The 21443-nt window shown below is 38.5% G+C and overlaps 2 protein-coding genes across 6 annotated transcripts in view; both read left to right on the forward strand.

The window, feature by feature from the left end:
• Positions 1–21443, forward strand: part of LOC103316355 (myelin regulatory factor) — a 299437-nt gene that overhangs the window by 94358 nt on the left and 183636 nt on the right. For all 5 annotated transcript variants that reach the window (XR_004345181.1, XM_032601471.1, XM_031922450.2 and 2 more), the window contains 3 exons: positions 12927–13085; positions 13696–14025; positions 14110–14366. Coding sequence is in view for 4 of the 5 variants with exons in the window: in XM_032601471.1 (XP_032457362.1) it covers positions 12927–13085; positions 13696–14025; positions 14110–14366 (746 nt within the window). In the remaining variant the exon portion in view is untranslated. The remainder of the gene's footprint in view (positions 1–12926; positions 13086–13695; positions 14026–14109; positions 14367–21443) is intronic.
• On the forward strand, positions 57–1154 carry LOC103316582. The gene is made up of 2 exons (XM_008210806.3): positions 57–812; positions 895–1154. The coding sequence occupies exons 1-2, from the start codon at positions 403–405 to the stop codon at positions 1127–1129; spliced, it is 645 nt and encodes a 214-aa protein (XP_008209028.2). The 5' UTR covers positions 57–402; the 3' UTR covers positions 1130–1154.

Consider the following 21443-nt stretch of genomic DNA (forward strand, 5'->3'; position numbering starts at 1 on the left):
CTTTACTTTTTACTGAAATATGACTAGAATATTATTCGTGAGCTTGCACAAAACTATCACTCTACATCAAGGAAACGCAACTGACGAACTGTGATCGTTCAAGGAAGATGCTCCCGCTCTTAAATAGGGAGAGAAGGTATTCTCGCAAAGGATAAATGGTAGAGTCGAAGAGCTAGTAGATAAGATTAAGAGAAAGATTTTCTCGGGAAAGACCAATGGTGTGGACGAAGAGCTCATAGATAAGATAAGAACGAAGATTTTCTTGAGAGGGAATGCATTTTCTTTCTTTTCATCCAATCCAAAATCGACTTTTAAAATCCTAGATAAGCCAGAGGCGGAGTTATGTATTATAAAAACAGAGAGTAAAAGTCTAGCTCAGATCATTTCTTACTGAATAGCAAGATGACTAGCGTGATTGATAGAAGTTCAAGTGAATATAATGTATTGTTTAGAAATACAATATTGCAATGTCAAGAAGAAGAAAAAGTTTATCTCTGTGACATTCAAGGTTTTCAAAGAATTGCCGTCGATACTTTTATTTTCAAGGAAATCAGTTTTCTCAATTTGAGTAAAACTGCTTTACCGACTGCGTATCTCTTTAAACCTCCATTACCATGGGATGAACTAACAGAGGAAGAAAAATGTATGACTCACTGTATTGAAAAGAGCCATCACGGCATAGAATGGGATTCTGGAGATATTCCATATCACCGTCTTCATACAATTTTAGAAATATGTACGCAAGGAGTCACAAAATTATTCGTCAAAGGAAAGCAGAAAGCAGAATGGATAAAAAATTTATTGCCCGATTTGTAAGTTGCAAATATAATAAATTTATTTAAACTTTCACATTAAAAAAAAATCCCTCACACATTCTTCTATTTATTTTTTCAGATCAATCACAAACGTCGAAAATTTTGGCTGTCCATCGTTTGAAAAAATAATATATGATAAGCAGTTCGTCTGCTTTAATCACGATCTCTGCATTAGAAGAGTGCCTATGTGTGCTGTTCGAAACGTTATTGCAATACGAACCTGGCTACTCGATTATTTAAATGATCGATTTAGTTTAGATACGGTGGATAATCAAAATTCAAAATGTATTTGCTTATACTGGAAATCAGCTTAACTAAATAAAAAATGATTTTAATAAATGAATATTTTATGTTTTATTCCCTTATCAACCTTATATATATATTCGGCAACGTACGTTGTTGCCACCTACTCGCACGCCGCTGTCAAGACGTGACAATGTGACAGATGGCATAGGTAAATCCGTGCCCGCGTGAGTCGGCTGAGCCATGCCTTCTGCATGTCCGACGTTTCTAATTATAATAAACAGGACCCTTCTGGCCATGGTTGTAACGCGCGATCAACGACAGTAAACATGCGTTATAATATACATTTCTGAAAGGAATAATTTAATCAAGCAGGAAACACAAAATATTAGTGGAAAATTATGTTTATTTATTTTTATTTTTTTACATTTATCATATCAAAAATTTATTACAAAAAATTTATTGAAAAATATCATTCAGATTTTTCACATATTTGCTTTCTTATCGAACACGATAAGCGGATCGTTGAGCATTTCGTCTTGCAATATACGCGGTCGTGCTCGTTGCTGTAGTGCCATTTGCTGTTCTTGTTGATGCTCAAGTGGCATCGGCTGATCTGCATGATAGAGAGGCTGTGGTGATGGCTGCTGTCGCGGAGATGGTGGTGGTAAATCAGTCTTTTTTAAAGACAACGACAGTTTTCTCCGTTCCTTCTTTTATGCTGCAATAACAAACCAAAAAAAACAAAAATTAATGTATATATTATCATAAAAAATGAAATGAAATGAATGAAAAAAAAAAAAAATTATCTTACCTGATTTTTCGCTCTCTTGAGATGATGTGAATGTCATCCTTTTACCACCTATACCATTGATTGCTTCATCTGCAATTAAAGAAAAAATATGTATTATTATTTTTTGAAAAAATTAAAATTTTTTTTTTTATAACTAACCATCAGATTTCCTCTTTCTTGAACTTTTGTCAGAGCCACATCCCGACCTGGATCCCGAGCTGGTGCTCGAGCCAGAACTCGAGCTTGAGCCTGAACTCGAGCTTGAGCCTGAACTCTAGCTTGAGCCTGAACTCGAGCTTGAGCCTGTACTCGAGCTTGAGCCTGAACGCGAGCTTGATCTCGCCCTTGAAGATTGTGATAGCCTAATCCCCTTGGATGCTATTACGGATCGTAGAGGAGGCTGTAAATGCTCAACAGCGCAAACAGATGTATTCAACGCTTGGCAATCAGCCCTCGTGTTTGCCGTACTTGTGTGGTGATCGCTCGGTACAGAAGTGCGGTCGTTTCTCGAAGATGAGCGATGGCGCTCGTTTCTCGAAGATGACCGATGGCGATCCCTTTTTTTTGATGACGAGTGATGGTGATTGCTTTTTGATGACGAGTGATTGCGATCGCTTTTCGAAGACGAGCGATTGCGATCGCTTCATGAGGACGAACGTTCGGTTTTCGCAGACGTAGAAGGGCGATCACTTTTGGCTGCCGGCGGAGAGCGAGGGTCCCTGAGTGGCTTCCTAGCTGGTACTGCGGCTGCGACTTTGGCTGCGGATGCGGCTTCTGCTGCTTTGGCTTCTGCTGCGGCTTTGGCTGTGGTTGCGACTTCTGCTGCGACTGCTGCTTGTTGCTGCGAGCTTTGCTCTTGTGGAAGCTGCTGCTGATGGTGCATCTCTGATAAGGATGATATACTTTTAAACATCTGCTGCATCACACCAATCTACGGAAGTTGCTGCTGTTGTTGCGACTCTGGTGAGGTGAGCGCACCCTCATTCAGCTGCTTCATCGCAGCAGTTAACTTGGCTGGTAGAGCTGAAGAATATAACAAAAATAATTAAATTTAAAAAAATGTTACAAATAAAATCTAAACTAATGTAAAAAAAATAACACTTACACTTTCTCAAAATGGAATCATCATTAATTCCATTCGATGTCCAGGACATCAACTGCCACGCCACATTAAAGAGATGGACAATTGTTCTATAGCCGTTGACCTTCTCAAAAGCTGCCTTCATGCTGTCGTTGATTCCTTTCATCTTCTCACACTTTGAATTGAAGAATGAACTTGAAAACGAAGAGTGAACTGACAGACGCAGCATGCACCAGGTCCTTAAATAGGGTGGATAGCGAAGCTTCCCTTTCCACTTCAATTACCAAAAGTCCTTCGATTTGCGAAAAATTTCCACTTTCTTCTCATAGAACCTCCCTTAGACACTTCCCACCGGAATTTTCAAAATCTCCTCCCTCTCAGCAAAATTTGACCATCCCTCAATCACTCGAGTACACACCTACGCTTTCTTGGAGAGAGAGAGAGAGAGAGAGAGAGAGAGAGAGAGAGAGAGAGAGAGAGAGAGAGAGAGAGAGAGAGAGAGCGATCATTGTTGACTGTCCATATCATAAATTTTCATGCGAGAGTCTTCAGCACGTATCCGACTTATCTATGTGAAAATTCAAAATCCTAGTTCTTGAAACGCACACATGCACATATTAACTTGGCGGATAATCTATCTGCTAATCTGCAAGCAATCAGCCAGATGTGTATACTTGCTCATAGGCTAGCAAGCGGTCGGGAAAATATGTATGCCTGAGCGAGAAGAGGACGGGTCAGATGTGTATACGCACGTGCAGGTAAGCATGCAGAAATATGTATACCTGCGCGCGTGTCGGGCAAGAAGTCCGACAGATACCCGCATGAGATCTATTGTGCTATGAAAAAGATTATCTCCGTATGTAAGCACGCGGTCGAGGAAATGTGTATACCTGCGCGTTTGCCGCACAGATACCCCTGTGAGATCTATTGAGCGTAAGATTATCTCTTTAAGAATCGACAGTAATTTCAAGTGTGTGTGAAAATTATCTCTGCTCGTGACAATCTAACGTGGAAACAGCTTTGAGGGTTCATCGCTTCACGAGAGCGAGCAGATGTGCTTATTATTCTTGTTATTATCTTTCAGTTTAAACTGTGAGAAAGCGGGATTTATTTTTCTCCGATAAATTTATTAGCTTTGACTGCTATCTTATAAGGATGCATTTACACACTTTCCACCACCTTCGCTTTTCACACGTTTCTCGAAAATCAGAGAAGGAGGAGCTTTTCCAAGCAAATGTAGGCGCTTCCCTCTCTTTTGGGAGGGCTGCAATCTTTCCCTGAGAGGGTGTTCTAGTATCTTGGAGAGAGAGAGGGGATCCCTCCTCTTTCATCGGGTACCAAAACACTCTGAGAGGAGAGGGGGTGTTTTAGTATGCCTATGTTCTGGCATGCCTATAGCCTATCTACTCACATGATTTAATTGTGAACCTGCTTTACCCTCGTACTCGAGAAAACCGTCTGCCTTCACGTTTTTTATGGATTTTGGAATCAGGATGTATGCTTCAATAAATGGCAGACTGTAAAAGTTGTTTAAAGAAGCTTTTTTTTCTAACTAAGTTAATGTTCTAATATGCATTAACACGTTGCGAAGCTTTTTGGATGCACCAACCTAAAGCTTGTAGCTATAAATATGACCTGTATAGATAGCAGCCTGTAAAAATTGTTCTTTTTTTTGTCACGAGCGCTTGGTCTATCCAATGATACATGCAAAATAATTTATAAAAAATGTTTGAAAATAGGATAAATCAGAAAGTAAGAGCATTAGAGGAAAAGGTGGCCTTTCTTAAAAACGCAAATAAAAATCTGATGGATAGAATTAAACAATGTGAAGAGGCTTGAAAAGAGCATTGCAATTTCTCAAATGATATACATTTAGCACTTGCGGATCGAGGCCAACAACTAAGAGATTTGAGGATTTCCAAACTCGATCTCACTCAAGGCATTAAGGGGACATAACACCGTTAAACGTCGAAAAAATCGTTTTTTTTTTATTGCTTATTCTGATAGGAAATTATCCGTAGAAGATGATCCTAAAACCCGCTTATCAGAAAAAAATTTTTCCCGCAAAGTTATAAGCAAAATACTAAAACAAAATTTTTTCGTAAAATTGCTTATTTTTCATTTTATGTCTAATACGGGTTATAATTTTAATTTTAAGTTTTATAAATTTAATCTAAAAGAAATTCACATAGTGAATGTAAAAAACACTAATTTTGCATCTAATTCAAATATTGCGTCCCGCGCTACCTGTAGAAAGGTAAGAATCAATGTGTCAGAGAAGGACAGAGCGACCGTTCTGCTCTTCCGCTAGCAGACAGCAAATGTTCTAAAACACAGCTCGTATAATCCTGGTATGTATTTTACACTGGGTAAACGTAGCTGATGTCTATAGCATAAATACAGCTGATATTTTTTAAATTTTGTTAGAATTAATTCAAGTAGTGTTGTGATAAGTGTAGTGTCTTTGGGGTATATAGCTTATAGCTTATAACCCTAAAAAAACAAGTGAAATTTTTTGAAAGCAGAGCATTATAGTGAAGTTTTTCTGATAAAGTGTAAATTAAGTGTTGTGTAAGAGTGTGGTCAGTTAGATGCTTAGAGCAGGTTTCGAGTACCCATCCAGATAAGAAGGACTCTCGAGCAAACGGCAAGAAGAAGCCAAGAAGATTTCTAGGAATAACAAGCGAGGATGAACCTGCCAAAAAGTCAAGACCTTCAAGTTCAGCGAGAGAAATACAAACTCCAGCAGCGGGAGAAATCTTTGAGGTCAGGAATAGATTAATTGATATCAACATTCTATTTCCTGCGCTCGAGGAACTTTTATTTTGCAACCAATACCATGGCAAAGTTCTACTTGGCAAGTTTAAAGCTTAAGGATTAGGATTTAACATTCTAATAGTGTGTATTGAGTGTAGTTATCTAGCAGCTATTAACGCATGCAGAAAAGTTGGCGTCAAGAACCATGCTTAGGAGATCAACAGAAGAGCAGTGGTTACATTTCATGTTCTTGGACTTGGAGGCGCTGGCCTATCAACATTTTGTGGGTTGATGGACTGCTTAAAACCCATGGCTCAGTCTGCATATGATTCAATCAACGAACAATTTAATGAAGTGTGTGAAAAAGTAGCCAAGGACTCCATGAAGCCTGCAATGATAGAAGAAAAAGCCGCTACAGAGACTGAAGCACCCGGATTAAAAATTTCTGAAGATGGTTTGACTGAAGGATTTTTCTCTGTAACATTTGGAGGTTAGACTGGTAATTTTCTACAGTTTTAAACTGAAGATTTTAAAAAGTGGCCAAAAAAAAGATAAGTATAAAGTGTTATCATTAGCAAGAATAAAATAACCTTTTTTTACATTTCTATAAAAATTCATGAGATGCCTTTTTTTGTTTGCAGGTAAGAAAAGCCGTACAGAGCCCAAAGATATGCCACTTAACTGCTGAGAGTTGAGGTCTATGCGTGTGGAACATAGAAAACTTGGTCCCAAAGGATTTGGTAAGCACTAATTGAAGTTATACTCTCACCAATAATCATAAACTTTAATGTTGATTTTCTCTAAATATGGTTTTTACTGATTTCAGCTCACTGTCCGTAGCATTTTAAGTGAACGAATAGTTCTTTTGAGCTTAAATTCAAGGAGGATACTTTGTACACATTTAAGGATTTTAATTTGAATGTTTGGAAAATGATTTATACAAAAAAAGGTTGGCATAATAAGCGAAAAAAAATTAAAAAATTCAGTTTTTCATTACCAAATCATTTCTAAACATTCAAATCAACATCCCTGCATTCATAATAAAAATACAGGTGCATAAAATATTCTGCTTGAATTTGAGCCCAAAAGAACCATTCGTTCACTTGGAATCTTACGGACAGAGAAAAAATGCACAAATCCTTGCACCAAGTGCCACAACGGATTAGCAGGAATAAAAAAGGTTTTAGCACGATAAAGTTTAAGGTATTTATACTAAATATTAATATAAAAAATTTAAAATGATTTTCTTTAATTTTGTGATTTTTACTTATAATTCTTTTGTTTAGAGTTTAAAGGTGTTGTGTCCCTTTAACACTTTGGACAGCAGGATGGGAACAGTTGAGAATAAATTAGATAAGCATCAGAATAATTTGGTTGATCTAGCAAGAATGGCCAAGAATCTCAAAAAAGTTGGAAATGCTCATAAAGTTGACGCCTTTGTGTTGAAAAAAAAAAACCCGAGAGTATTAAACGCTTGCCCAGATCCAGCAAAAAAGACAGAGCTGGCTCGGTTTATTTTAATGAATCCGTGGATATGAGGTAGATAAGAACATCTACTCGAAATAAATTATCGAGCAGCTCATCACTATCTCCAATTAGGCAAACATCAACACATAAAAGGTTACGACGCTAATTAGAACAAAATTGGAGGAGTCATTCTCCTAGTGTGACATCGGCTCACAGCAAATTTTCAGCAGAGAGCAGAGAGTTCGATAACCTCGTATGAGAAATTCAAGAAAGAATTTCAGAAAAGATTTTGGAATTTCGAGATTACACATCAAATAATAAAAAAGATCGAATTTGGAAAATATGATCCAATTATGAAAAAAAGCCGAGTAGACTACACGAATGAACTGATAAGCCAAGCAACAGACGTTGAGGGCTTAACCGAAAAAGAACTGGTCAGAAAATTGGCGGCACATCATGACTTTGACGTCAAATTCGCAGTTTCCACTCGAAAGATTGAAAAGGAATCCAATTATTGAGTTGTAAAGACGGGGATACGTCCCAAGAAGCCGAAAGTACAGGGTAGCCAAAATTTACACAAAATCCACAAAAAGCTTTTAGACCTTGGTCAAATAATAAAGTTAACAGTTATTTGCAACAACAAGAACAAAAAATCCAAGGAAATTGGACAGCAGCTCCGCATCAGATAATTAATCCCGCAGGAACTTCGCACGGACCAAAGAATAACGTAACTAATTTTGTCATAAGGGTACAGGAACCAAACCAAAGGACAAAAACAACATTCACGCCTTTAGATCAAGAAATTCTGGAAAATCCTGAAAAAGCATGTGGATTAACGTTGGGGAACTAACCTCAGTCGCAGCATGTGCCACGGATAAAATTTCGAAAAAAGAAAGTGTTCCATCGAGACCCGAGGAGAAGAGTTCCGCTGTGAAAACGGCGTCGAGCGAACTCCGCGAGGTCGACGTAGAGCCCGTGGCGCCATCTCCCGTGCTCGAGTTGAGTAAGCGACTTCGCGACTTGCTGCGCTCGCCGACAGCGCCGCCGGCCTCGGGTCGCGCGCGGTCGGACGAGCGCCAGTTCAGTTCTCGATAAGACGCCAAGCCGTTGACAGCTCACGCTGTCTAGCTAAGCGACGAATCGATTTCGACCTTGCGAATTTGCTCGTACGAAAACGTCCGCCGAAGTGTTGTGGTGCTGGTGCTTCCGCTGATCTCTCTCTCTCTCTCTCTCTCTCTCTCTCTCTCTCTCTCTCTCTCTCTCTCTCTCTCTCTCTCTCTGGATATCTCGGTGTTTGGTGTCTCTCATTCTCTCTCTCTCTTTCGCTCTATCTCAGCTTGCATGCCGTGCTTGACTCGCGACCGGTTCCGCGAACGTGGTTACGCGCGCGTCGAATCGTGCAAATCGGTAGAACTGCGCTACCGACTTGAGTCAGCGGAACCTACAGCTGCAACCTCCTGCTGGCGCACACTGGTCCACACACACACACACACACACACACACTCTTTTAGTTCGAGTGAAAAAAACGTAGTAGTCATTACAAATTCTAACACCGTGTAAAAGTGATTTCGTTATGCGGCTCCCTTTTCCGGAAGGCAGTGACCACGTCTGCGGTAGCCAAAAGGGATTTCCTTTGTAAATTAAAAACAGTAATAATTGCCGAAGATAGTAACTTTGCACATCGTAAGTATATTGGTGGGTTGCGCTTATTCGGACGTAACAGTATGATATTGGAGATGAAGTTCTAGTAAAAGCTAACAATGTATCGGACATGGAGCAAAGAGAAGTGGCAAAGTTTTTTTTCGGTCTATGAGAGTCCTTATGAGGTGCAGCAAAAAGTAGGAGAGGCTACTTATCTGTTGATAGATAAACAATCGGGAAAGGAAAGAGGGAGATTTCATGCGGTTAACTTGAAAAAATAGAAGCGCTGTATGGAGATGCCATTAAAATTTAATTAGTCAGGCTAGCAACGAAGAAAAACAACAACAACAAAAGAGAAAGAGGATAATAAGGGTTGGGGTATGAGCTGCAATGAATGTGCACTCGAAACACTGTACGCGGCTTCTATATAGCTAGACGCTATATAGAAGCCACGATGACACCGGGATAAGAGCACATTACGACAGCGATTTCGACTTTTTTCCCCGTAGGTCTGTGTACGCAGTATAACTCGCTGTTTGCTCGGAGCCATATGATACTATGCTGGCCTGGTATAGATAGATCAATTAAGGGAGAACAAAGAAAGCGGGTATAATAAACCATCCCAGTTCTTAAATTCCTTCCTTGCAAATCCTTTCCATGGAAAAAAACCGCTGCCAATTCTTTGGCATGTAGCTTCCTTCAACATTATGTATCGCTTTAATATCTAAATTGTTTTTACTTCATATATAATTCTATGAAGTTTTTGTACTTTTTCGTTTGATAGATAAAATTATTTCGAATCAATTATATCTACATAATTAATTATAGTTCTCTCTCTCACTCTCTCTCTATCTCTCTTTGTCTCTCTCTCTCTCTCTCTCTCTCTCTCTCTCTCTCTCTCTCTCTCTCTCTCTCTCTCTCTAGATACCTCGGTGTTTGGTGTCTCTCATTCTGTCTCTCTCTCTCTTTCGCTCTATCTCAGCTTGCATGCCGTGCTTGACTCGCGACCGGTTCCGCGAACGTGGTTACGCGCGCGTCGAATCGTGCAAATCGGTAGAACTGCGCTACCGACTTGAGTCAGCGGAACCTACAGCTGCAACCTCCTGCTGGCGCACACTGGTCCACACACACACACACACACACACACACACACACACACACACACACTCTTTTAGTTCAAGTGAAAAAAACGTAGTAGTCATTACAAATTCTAACACCGTGTAAAAGTGATTTCGTTATGCGGCTCCCTTTTCCTGACATCTTATTTACCAACCTATATATATGTAACAGAGTTAACTTGTAATTAAAATACAATGAAGAAGCTAACAAAATAATAATAATGATTGAATGCGAGATAAGATTGTAAATAATATGATGTGAGAGAGTCAATTAAGACCTATGCATGGATATTCGTTTATTAAATTGAATGCGATGAAATTTATTATTAAGACAAAACGTTGTGAAAAAAAAAAGAATGATAATAACAATCGATTCAAATCAGTGGTCCAGTGGGAGCATCTTTGGATTTTTTTTTTTTTGCTTTTTAATAACAAATTTAAAAAGGGGACTATGTAACGGACCGCTGCTACTCGATTTGAGAAGAAGAGTGAAGACATCTGCGAACGTCTAGAGAGTGTGGGGAGAGAGAGAGAGAGAGAGAGCGGGAGACATTCGCACGACGGTTTGAGAATCAGCGGCGAACCGAATTAACGACTGACTGGCTTGTATGATTTGTAATCGGCAGTCAGCGCTGAAGCGTCTAGAGAACCACACCTCAGCTCTCTGCATATGCTATCTAAATGGCTACCTACTTGCGACTCGTAATTGCAGCGGGACTGATTCTGATAGATAAATTAAATATAGTAAAGATACATATTCTGTTACCTAAACTCCCATGTATGATTTCTTCCTTGGATATCCTGTAGTCCTTATATTTAATTAAAAAGAACCTTAACACGTTAAACGATACCTCTTTGGGACATGTTAATTAGCCTAGTTAGCTTCTCCTTTAAAGTTTAACATTTCCATACATCTTCCATCCACCAAAGTGATTTGGGGTTATATTTAAGAGTGTCTTCTTTCTTCTGCAAAGTCCGATCGTCTGCCTCCATTTGCATTATCCACTTGTCGTCGCATGGGCCTCTACCCGCTTGTGCAGACGTGGCTGGCTTTTCTCGCGGGCACGTAGCTTCACGATTTGGGTCGAAATTGTGAGTATCTTTGTTCGACTTGGGCTATATTGTACGCGGCTATTTATCTGTGGCTATCTGCTTTTTGTGAACTAGGGCACTGAATATCTTGGGATAAAAGGTTAACTTTAAGAGGATTGTGCTGTTTGATTGAGTTGCCACACGAGAGAGTACGAAAAATACGTAGAAGGAATGAGTGTGCAGGTTACGACTGGACTTTGGAACGCGCGAGAGTCGCGTTTGGCGTTTTCTTCGGAAATTCGCTTGTTGTTTCGTGGTTGTCTTTATCTAGGTGATCTTGCGCATTTTGGCTACCTGGATATCTTCCAGCTACCTATGTGGTTGTCTTTTGCGGTGCAATAACGTAAAAATCGGTGTAATGTAAAGCATGGAAATTGTGATAGAAAATAGAAATGAGTTTAGTTTTTGAAGAAGACCGTTCTGTTGCCAACGTGAGGCATACTATCTATCCCCGAACCACTCTCTCTCTCCTATACCGTTCGCATAACTGAGTTAGCCAAGCAAACCCTTGTTCCTCTGAATCTCGAAACAAAGAGTCGCAAGACTCTGGCTCACGTCAACGAAAGTCTGGTGCCTCAGGTTTTCTAACGGCAAATTTGGTGTAGCAAGGCTTCATAACGTTCTCTCTGGTCGTTGTCTCTGGTCAGTTTTACGCATACGAAAAACCAACGTTATAAATTATTACCTATTATGATGGATCATTTACGTTTTCACTTATTTTGGCCCAACATATTTTTACGTAATGAATTTTTTATTGTGATTCGGTGTTTTTTCAGTAGGGCATAGCGTAACTGTTATCAGCAAGGATACGTACACAAACTGCAAGTTAACACTTTAATTTTCGGAAATGCCCGCCACAACTAGGTTGATACAAAGCCATCGCGCATACGCTGGTATTCCCTTTTTCAACAACTGCCGCGCGTAGTTGCTTTCCAGCTCAAAACATCTCTCTCGCAGCCCTTTGCATGCGGGTACCTACACTCCTACTAACACATCGGCACTGCGTGCCCAACGCCTATAATTAGCGGACACGCTCGGGCGCGAGCATCAGTTATCTCCTAGCCTCGGTCTTGCGCAGACCTCCCTATGTCTGATTTCTCTTCTGCACTCACCAGTTATTCTCCTTAACGCTCTGACATTACTTGCACTGCGTTTAAACATTTAACCTTTGTTCGTCGACCTCGTCCTAAGTAGTCATACTAAGGGGCCTCGAGCTCTCTCAGTCGTTCTTGAACGCGAGCACTGGAAAGTTTTGGCTAAGCAATGTGCATAACTGTACTTCCCATTTCCCCCTCTCTTAGCGTAAGCTTCTTACAGCTACGTTCTGACAAGCAGCGCGTAAGCTTCCTACAGCTACGACCTGACAAGCAGCGCGTAGGCTTTCTACAGCTACGTCTTGACAAGCAGCGCGTAGGCTTCCTACAGCTATGTCCTGACAAGCAGCCAGTAGGCTTCCTACAGCTACGCCCTGACAAGCAGTGCACATTGCTTGTCCTTTTCGCTCTCCAACTACCGCGATTCTAATCTGCCTTTTTCAAGGCAACTAAATATTTAATGTAGAACTGATTTCCTTTGGTCCGCCTAATTGTTAAAAGTCGGCTGACAAAGAGAGTATCGTTTGATCGCTCGGCGTATCCACCTTATAATAATGCCAGGCGTTATCTTCTAAAGCGTGCGTATGTCGGCCCCAGTTAACCAGCGGCAAACCCTGACAAACGCTTCTGCTACCCAAGCTATTCAGTAAACACAGATTTAATTATCGGTGTGTGTAAACGTTGACGGAATTATAAAGGTTTAACTTTTGATAAGAATTTAAGCGGTTTGACAAGTAAACAATGTTTTCAAAGGTTATTTCTAATTTATCATATAGAAGTATTTATTAGCAATATGCCTTTTTATACCAATAAAATGTTTTTCAGGCCAGTAATCCGGGGCAGTTCGAATCAGAAGGTAGTTCAGGTGGCTTTGAACATACTTGGCAAAGAGGAGCAACACCAGATAGCGTCTGTCATGTAGGTCGTGTTGGTATAAATAATGATCGGCCTGATGAAGCTCTTGTTGTACAAGGCAATGTAAAGGTAATTATTGTTTAAAAAACTTGTACGGAATGAAACTTGGTTCAGAGAAATAAAGAGTTTGATTATATTAATCAAGTCTTTTAGAAAATATAAGCACCAATGCTAAAATTTGTTACAATTGTCAGTTGTGAATTCTAACAAACACAAGTATTAACACATCGTAACAAGGTGTTGGTAAATCCACAACACGTATTTGATATCTTCTGACACAGATGTTAATTTATACGTATTACGAACTTGCCTTTTTCGGTCAGAGTACGTAATCCACTATTTTTGCCCAGCGAGGCCGAAATTAAGATAGAATTGTAAAATCTTACTTTTAGCCTACTAGTTAAAATAATTACTTTTAAAACTTTTGAAATCAACTAATAGCGGTTCTAACGTATGTTAAATAGACTACAAGTATACTCTTACAAAAATAATGTGCAGAGATCTGTGCATAGATCTCTGCACATTATTTTCGTAAGAGTACACGAAATAACCGACCTAAACTGGGTTAATCTGTTATTAAAAAAGCGAAAATTAAAATTATACATACTGGGTGCATTCACCCTATTAATATAAAAATCGTATAGTTAAGATTTAAAATGTATTTTTTGTTTATTAAAAGGTGACCGGCCATATAGTCCAGCCAAGCGATGCAAGAGCCAAGCAAAACGTACACGAGCTTGATACACGAGAACAGTTAAAAAATGTGCAGCAGTTGCGTGTAGTACGTTATCGATACGCTCCCGAATTCTCTCAGCACTTAGGACTCGGTATCGGAACACACGAAGATACAGGTGTGATTGCGCAGGAAGTCAAGCAGATTTTGCCTGAGGCTGTGCTTCCAGCTGGTGACATTGTCCTGCCTAACGGACAGAGAATAGACAATTTTTTAGTCGTTAACAAGGAAAGAATTTTTATGGAAAATATCGGCGCTGTGAAAGAACTATGCAAAGTAAGTTTTATCAAAATTAGAACACTTGGTAATCATAATCTGTACACCTATTAAGTATTTTAGTATAACCTTCTGAAATTTCAGGTGACTGACAGTCTAGAGACCAGAATAGATCAATTAGAAAAAATTAATGAACGTTTAGTTAAGTTGAAGAGGGGCGACAGTCTTAAAAGCTCCGTTAGTTCAGTATCTAATTTATCAAGCAGTAAATACTCATCTATTAATGCAAAAACTTACATGAAAAGTAGATCAAAGACATTTGAGAAAAATGAGGAGCTTCTAAGCAGTAATAAATTAATACAAATCATCATTGTGATATTGATTCTCATCATGGCATTCTGGTAATCATATATTTTAGATATTGTAACACATCCAGATTAATTTTATTAATAGTACATTATGCAACAAGGACCGAAAGTAGAAAGTTTTCTTGCGGGTGATTTTACTGCCTGAACAAGAATATTTTTCCAGAGGGTGCTTTTACTGCCTAAGCGAAGCAAGACATTTACTTTCGCCCCGCTAATTTTCGTTCGCCCTGCTAATTTGCTTTTGCCCTGCTGATTTTACTTTCGCCCCGCTAATTTTACTTTTACCATACTGATTATACTTTTGCCCTGCAAAACTAATTTTCACGAAATATATACCACATTCGCCTATACGGGGTCTAAAGGAGTGTTTTTCGGTCGAGTATCGAATAAATACTTCCAAACGTCTGTGACATCTACATCTATCTTCTACATAATATTAATTTTACTTAAATTTCTGTCCAAAACGTCATTTTCAGTTCAATTTATTCGAATTCCTACAATTCTAATTGAAATTTTTTCAACTGTCACATGAGTCCTAACATCTAAGAATATTCCTACCGTTTTATTTATTTTTTTTTTATTTAGTGCACCAATATTACAATATTTTAATGTAAAGATGAAATATCGCACTTTCCGGATTTTTCAAGGAATTTTTCTAGACTTCTTGCAATTTTGGTCTACCTGGAATTTTAAAGCTGATCATATATACTTATGATTATAAACGAGGTTCCTTGGTGGTTAAACATGGTGTCATTTTAAAAGTAGCACCATATATCATTTACCATAACTATAATGGGTTAACCTCAGGATCATCCTGACACCTGGACATCATCTACAGGAAGTGATAATTTTTTTTCGGTACATTTGTTGTGTACTTAGTGCGATGTATCATAGACCATATCTCGCCATACGGGAGGTGATTCTGATACCTGGACATCATCTACTGGAAGTGAAAAATTTTGGTATATTTGTTGTATACTTATAGTGCATTGTATCATAGGGCATATATCTGTTGTATGACTCTCACAACCTATCAAAACAGTTCAATTAACATGATATCAACATCTATCTTATATCGCGCCTTTTTTGGTTGATTTGTCTCATCGTCAGATCTCGATATCAAGAACATCTAAAAAACTATGACTGTCACCAGGACGAACGTCATTTAAGGAAGTGAGTGAGTAGCGTGGCTTGGGGACACTAGAAAGTGGTTCCGGACCTCCCACGCCACCGCCAGATTTCTTCCCCTTAGCCGCGTTACAATTTCGGCGTTTGTTGCACTCATTAAGCCTTACGGGGCGTGGCAACTAGTTTCGCGTCGAAACTGCAACGCAGCTCCGCACGTGCGCCTCTAGCCGTAGGCGGGAAAGTTGTTTAGGTCAGCGAGATTCTTAGCCACTTGATACTTTTGTGGCCTTGAGTCTCGCTGTACCTTTATACGTGTAGAACTTTCTCGAAGCCACACTTGAAATTATTATTTCAAATGTGGATTGAGAAAGTTGTCACGTGATAAATAACCACATAATATTGCTCAATAACAATACATTCTTCGAATCCAATTTAAATTTAAATAATAAGTATTATGCTTTGATGTTATGATGTAATTATTTCTGATTTTATAATAAAATTATATTTCAATAATGGTATATTATTTTATTATTATTTTTGTTTCATATTTCTATTATTATAAATTTGTGGATTATATATATTTAAAAGTTGAATCAATGTTTAAATATAACGAGCGAGCGTTAGCAAGTGAGTTTTCAGCTAGTACATATAAATAAGATAATACATATGAATAAAATAACAGTTCATAGTTGTCAATATTAAATAGATTAATTTATAATTACCCTTGATGAATGGAGAATGTCCAGATGTGAATGAACGTCAGAGATCGTTACATGTTAACATTGTTACGTTCATATTTGCGTAATTCACAAATATACTTACGATGTGTAATTACTTTGAGTTAGTTTTAAATTTTAATTTAAATCTTAGTTTTAAATCTAAGAAAATATGTTTTGGCGATCGCAGACATGGTCACTACTTCCCGGGAAAGGAAGCCGGAGAACGGAATCACTTTAATCAACAGTGTTCATTTCCACAATAAAAAGTACGTATATTTAGGTAAATAAGAGAAAAGTACCTTCAAGAGTTTTAGATGGATGAGAGTAAGTGTGTGCATGTTTGTCGATGCATGTGCGTCCCCCGGAGATAGCAGCTATCGATCCTTAGTGCCTGGCAGCCTTGCGTCAGTGGTTCAGTCGGGTTGGCTGCCGCTGGCTTTTCAACTCATGGCTCTTCTTTTCAGTGCGGTACAGGTGCAGGCATATCAACGCCTCGGTGTGTCTGGTTTTTCTCACGAAACAGCTTTATTGACTATAAGTCCTTTTTACTTGATTAGATATTTTACTTGGTTTAAGCAGTGCATTTGATCCACTATTGTAACACTATAATAACGCACAATTCGGTTACTTATAAAAAAAGTGGCAACAATCACCCTTTGCACACGGGCTTTATATACTGGAGTGCATATTCTTCGTTTTCATATTAATAGTGTCTAATATGAAATATTCGTTTTGACTCTTATTTTAATGAAGATAGATATAGATAGAAAGAAATAAGTTTATTTGGAATTACAAAAAAAAAACAAAACGCATACAAGCGTTTTAAGTGCTTTTAGACACAGTCATCATAAATAAAAACAGAGAATACGCACGTCAATAAATATACAAGTTGACGTTACAAAAGTAAATATATACAATATTGTTATGATCGGATATGAGTAACGTAAATAAGAACACGTATTTACGAAAAAGGAACACAGACTCTTTATTCTAATTGTACGCGTCTTAGCTCATCAGCTGTCACAATCAGTCTGAACATAATCAACAACATTCGCGACGTCATTGATCTCGTTGCTAAAGGTCGCTATGCGCGATTCTTACCGTTTGAATCGTACAACGTTCAGGCTTGGTCAAAAAATTGCCCCCTTCTTTACAGATTGTTGTCCCGATAATCCATAACCTTCCACCCTATAAGCGGGTTGATCCTCTTCCTATCTCAATCATGACTTACAGGATATCATCAACGTTCTCATCCCTTGACCCACACCAGGCGTCAAGTTTCGGAGCAGCACTTGCAGATGCAGACTTCAATCATCACTTACAGGAATAAAGATTTATCTCTGTCCTAAATTCAAGCTTCAAGCAGTTAAATTCTCTTGCATTTCTTATCTTTGAAGTTGGTCAAAATCAGTCTTCAGATAGAAGAGAGAATGGACATTCATAAGACGTGCGATCGAGCGTACTACAGGCCTCTGATCTGTGTAGTCAAATGCAGCTGCAGCCCAGTGTTTAAAGATACACGTGAACGGCATCGAAGCAGGCCAGCCGATCAGTAAGAAAGTTCACGAGCCTAGGGTGACTTATACTAAAAGAGGGTGGTGTGACAGACCCACACGTCCGAAACGCAAGCTGCAAAGGCGAGTCAGCGATAAAGTTTGACGAGTTGTACTACGGTGCATAGTGTGCGCTTGCATCGTAGACGCTAGCTCCGCGGTTTGAGCACTGGCTCTTGGGGCTGTTGGTTTAAATCTTATCTGCGTCTACTCATTTTGGCCTTTCGACTAGTATTCTTTCTCTTCGTAACATTTTATAATGTATATTAACTTTAAATTATTCCTTTTTTATTTTTTGATATTCATTTTGTTTGAAAACTATTTTTTTTATATTCTAATGTGTTTAATAAGTATATATTACGATACATGTTACTTAAGTGGCCTGTTATTTCACAGCGTAAGATAAGCGTTATTCACGCTGTATAACTAACCACTAAAGTCACGAGTATCGTATATAATTTAATAGTACTACTAGCCTAAATCCGCTGAAACATCTTATACCCTGCGTCAAAAAAATAGACTCCTTCATGCTACAAATAAGCATGATCTTAGTGCAAGTTTCGGCCGCCAAGTGCTAAAAAACTGTTTATAAATAAAAATACATTACGTATAACTTAAATGGTTCTTTCTTACACGGCGTATAGTTAGCATCCGAGCGTAGCGAGCTTTTTGCACTTCATTAAACCAATATACGCCAAATGTTGAAAACTAGATATACTATAATTTTGCACCAAACAAAGGAGATAAGCCGGATTAGACATGTACTAAGACACCGGAACACAACAAACTCAACCAGGAGTTTCGGTGACACGCCTGACTGCGAAAAAGCTGTTACGAAGAGAAAAACCAACTAACCTTTATTTTGAGAGCGTTAATAAATACGTCCGTTCCGGACCAGAGCTGCCAAGCAAAAGAGCGAGTACTGATCCTTGTACGAGTTCGTGCCGACGCAAGGAGTTCGCTATCGCGAATTTCCTTGCCTTATATCAGATTCCATCCGCGAGCAAAAAAAATAGTTATAAACTGAAACAATGCAAAAGGTAATGTAAACCATAAAGCAAAGAACAATATACATATATGCAAGTACAATCGTATCCTTTAAAACTATATCATAGTTTGCTGCTCCATCATTTACTTTAAATTTGTTAGAAGTATAAGCAATTCAATAAAATACCCGTAAAAATATTAAGCCCATTACTCTTTTTTATGGTAACGAACTATTTTATTGGCAAATGATCTACGAAGTGGATTACGCTTCCGCTTCTCCGATGTTGATGGTAGATCTCTTTTTAACGACCAACAGTAATCCGCTAACATATTTACGTCCCATCTTCCTTGGTACCTGCGCTCCATTTCCTTGATATCTTGGTGAAATCTCTCTCCCTGCTCTTCGCTGTAATCACCTAGGTTTTCTGGAAACTCATCAACATGCGAATATAAAAAGTGTAATTTTAGTTTCATTAGGCAGTCTTGATTTTTGTAACTATTTACTAAATTTAAAACTATTTGTTCGTAATTTGGGCTCTTATGATTTCCAAGAAAATTTTTAATTACGTCCTCTAAACATAACCATGCTTCTCTCTCTGTATGATTCATTTTTGTAACAAAAATTTCATCATTTATCATCTTACGAATCAGAGGGCCATCGAAAATTCCTTCATTTACTTTAGCATCACTTAATTTGGGAAACTGATTTCGCAGATACTTAAAGCAGCTACCATCTTTGTCTAAAGATTTTACCCATTATTTCATAAGTCCCAATTTAATGTGCAGAGGTGGTATAAGAATTTTTGATGAATCAAAAAGTGGCTTTTCTTTTATATTCTTAGAACCCGGTTCGAACTTTTTTCTAAGGGGCTAGACACTCTTTATGTAATGATTCTTTCTATCCCTACTATCCCATTCACATAAATAGCAAGGATATTTTGTGAATCCCGATTGTTGCCCCAGAAGTATTGTTATGATTTTAAGATCCCCACATATTTGCCATTTATGATCATTGTATTTTATTCGGTCTAATATTACTTTCATGTTACAGTACTCTTCATTCAGTATTACCGAATATCCTATGGGAATGGCTGCATAAACATTTGTATTGTGTAACAGAACGGCTTATAAACTTCTCGTCGACGAATCGATGAACAATCTCCACTCGTTGGGGTTGTAACATCCATGTTTAAAGCAATTCATCAACCCAACTATATCTTTGCAGTAAACTAAGGAAAATTCTTCATCTTTAGCGAAATAATCACGATATTTCTTATCTCTGTCTCGGTAGTAAGAAACTTGAATTTTTCCAGTTTCATTAGTATTTTCTTTTAGCCATGAAGCCAAGTACTCCGCCCCATCCTTTGGTAGGCCCAAATCGCATATGAGATCATTCAATTTTTTTTGTGTAAGTGGACCTTTCTCCTTCTTAGCATTATAGGGGATGTATTCCTCGTCACTTGTATCACTTGTACTAGCAACCTTATTGTCTTCATCAGGCGATTTTTCTTCTTCCGCAATAACATCTCCTTCCTCCATTTCTTCTTCTATCATTTCATCTTTATCATGTTTTTCTAAATTTTTCTCAAGATCCATACTTCCACTTACATACGTACCCAGTGGATCTTCTCTTTTATCAATTGACGATTCATATATAGGTTTCGTGACACTTTCAACGTTAGCGTAATTAATGTGCGATTTGATTTTACTATTAACTCCATGCAAATTCGTATTACAAAAATAACAGTCTTCTTTCCTTAAAGGTTCCTTCCATATCGTAGGCACTTTCATTTTTACTTCAGTTTTACCATTTTTGCCTTTCTGTAGCATTTTCTTACATATTCCGCATATGATTTTAGGAACCCAATCAAATTCGTCAATTTTCATGTCAAAGTCAAACATGTTCTTGTACTGCTCTTTAATATTTTGATTGATTTTTCTTCTATTTTTTGGGGTATCATACTTGCCACAAATGTAACAAAAACTATCCCGTTTTGCTATAAGGCATTCTTGGTCACCAGACCTCAAGTGATAAATTCTTGTATTATTATACTCTTCGAAAGCCAAGTTTCCCACTAACAAAGAGCTGCGGTCGCTCGATGACGACGCCTGCAGGCCCGCTTGCTCACCCTGACCAGCCGCCGATACTGGGGTTCCGAATCCCTGCATCGTAATTTTTTGCTGTTTGGCTGCCATGACGGCTCTAAAGCCTTCACCCAGGGGTTTAGCCGACCGAAAAAAAGAATCTGTCGTTTCCCACCGTCACCACGTGGAGGTACCCTGGGGGCAAACAAACAGCATATTCATATCCGTTCGTATCAAGTAGGAAATACAAGTGATACAAGTGAGATGAAGATTACTGTAACATGACTTTGGAAACCTTTTGGGAAAGAAGACGTTAACACAAACCCAAGATAGTCAACATCAATCGTCTTGGGACTTACACTGAAAGAGACACCCGATAATAAAGACTGCCTAATGAAACTAAAATTACACTTTTTATATTCGCATGTTGATGAGTTTCCAGAAAACCTAGGTGATTACAGCGAAGAGCAGGGAGAGAGATTTCACCAAGATATCAAGGAAATGGAGCGCAGGTACCAAGGAAGATGGGACATAAATATGTTAGCAGATTACTGTTGGTCGTTAAAAAGAGATCTACCATCAACATTGGAGAAGCGGAAGCGTAATCCACTTCGTAGATCATTTGCCAATAAAATAGT

This window comes from Nasonia vitripennis, assembly GCF_009193385.2.
Source record: "Nasonia vitripennis strain AsymCx chromosome 1 unlocalized genomic scaffold, Nvit_psr_1.1 chr1_random0016, whole genome shotgun sequence".
In the NCBI taxonomy this organism is placed as follows: domain Eukaryota; kingdom Metazoa; phylum Arthropoda; class Insecta; order Hymenoptera; family Pteromalidae; genus Nasonia; species Nasonia vitripennis.

What these genes read in the sequence shown, in the direction of transcription:
- LOC103316582 (XM_008210806.3), top strand. Translation starts at nt 403, where the DNA reads ATGACTAGCGTGATTGATAGAAGTTCAAGTGAATATAATGTATTGTTT. An exon ending in AAAAATTTATTGCCCGATTT is followed by an intron (nt 813 to 894) that starts GTAAGTTGCAAA and finishes TTATTTTTTCAG; the next exon opens with ATCAATCACAAACGTCGAAA.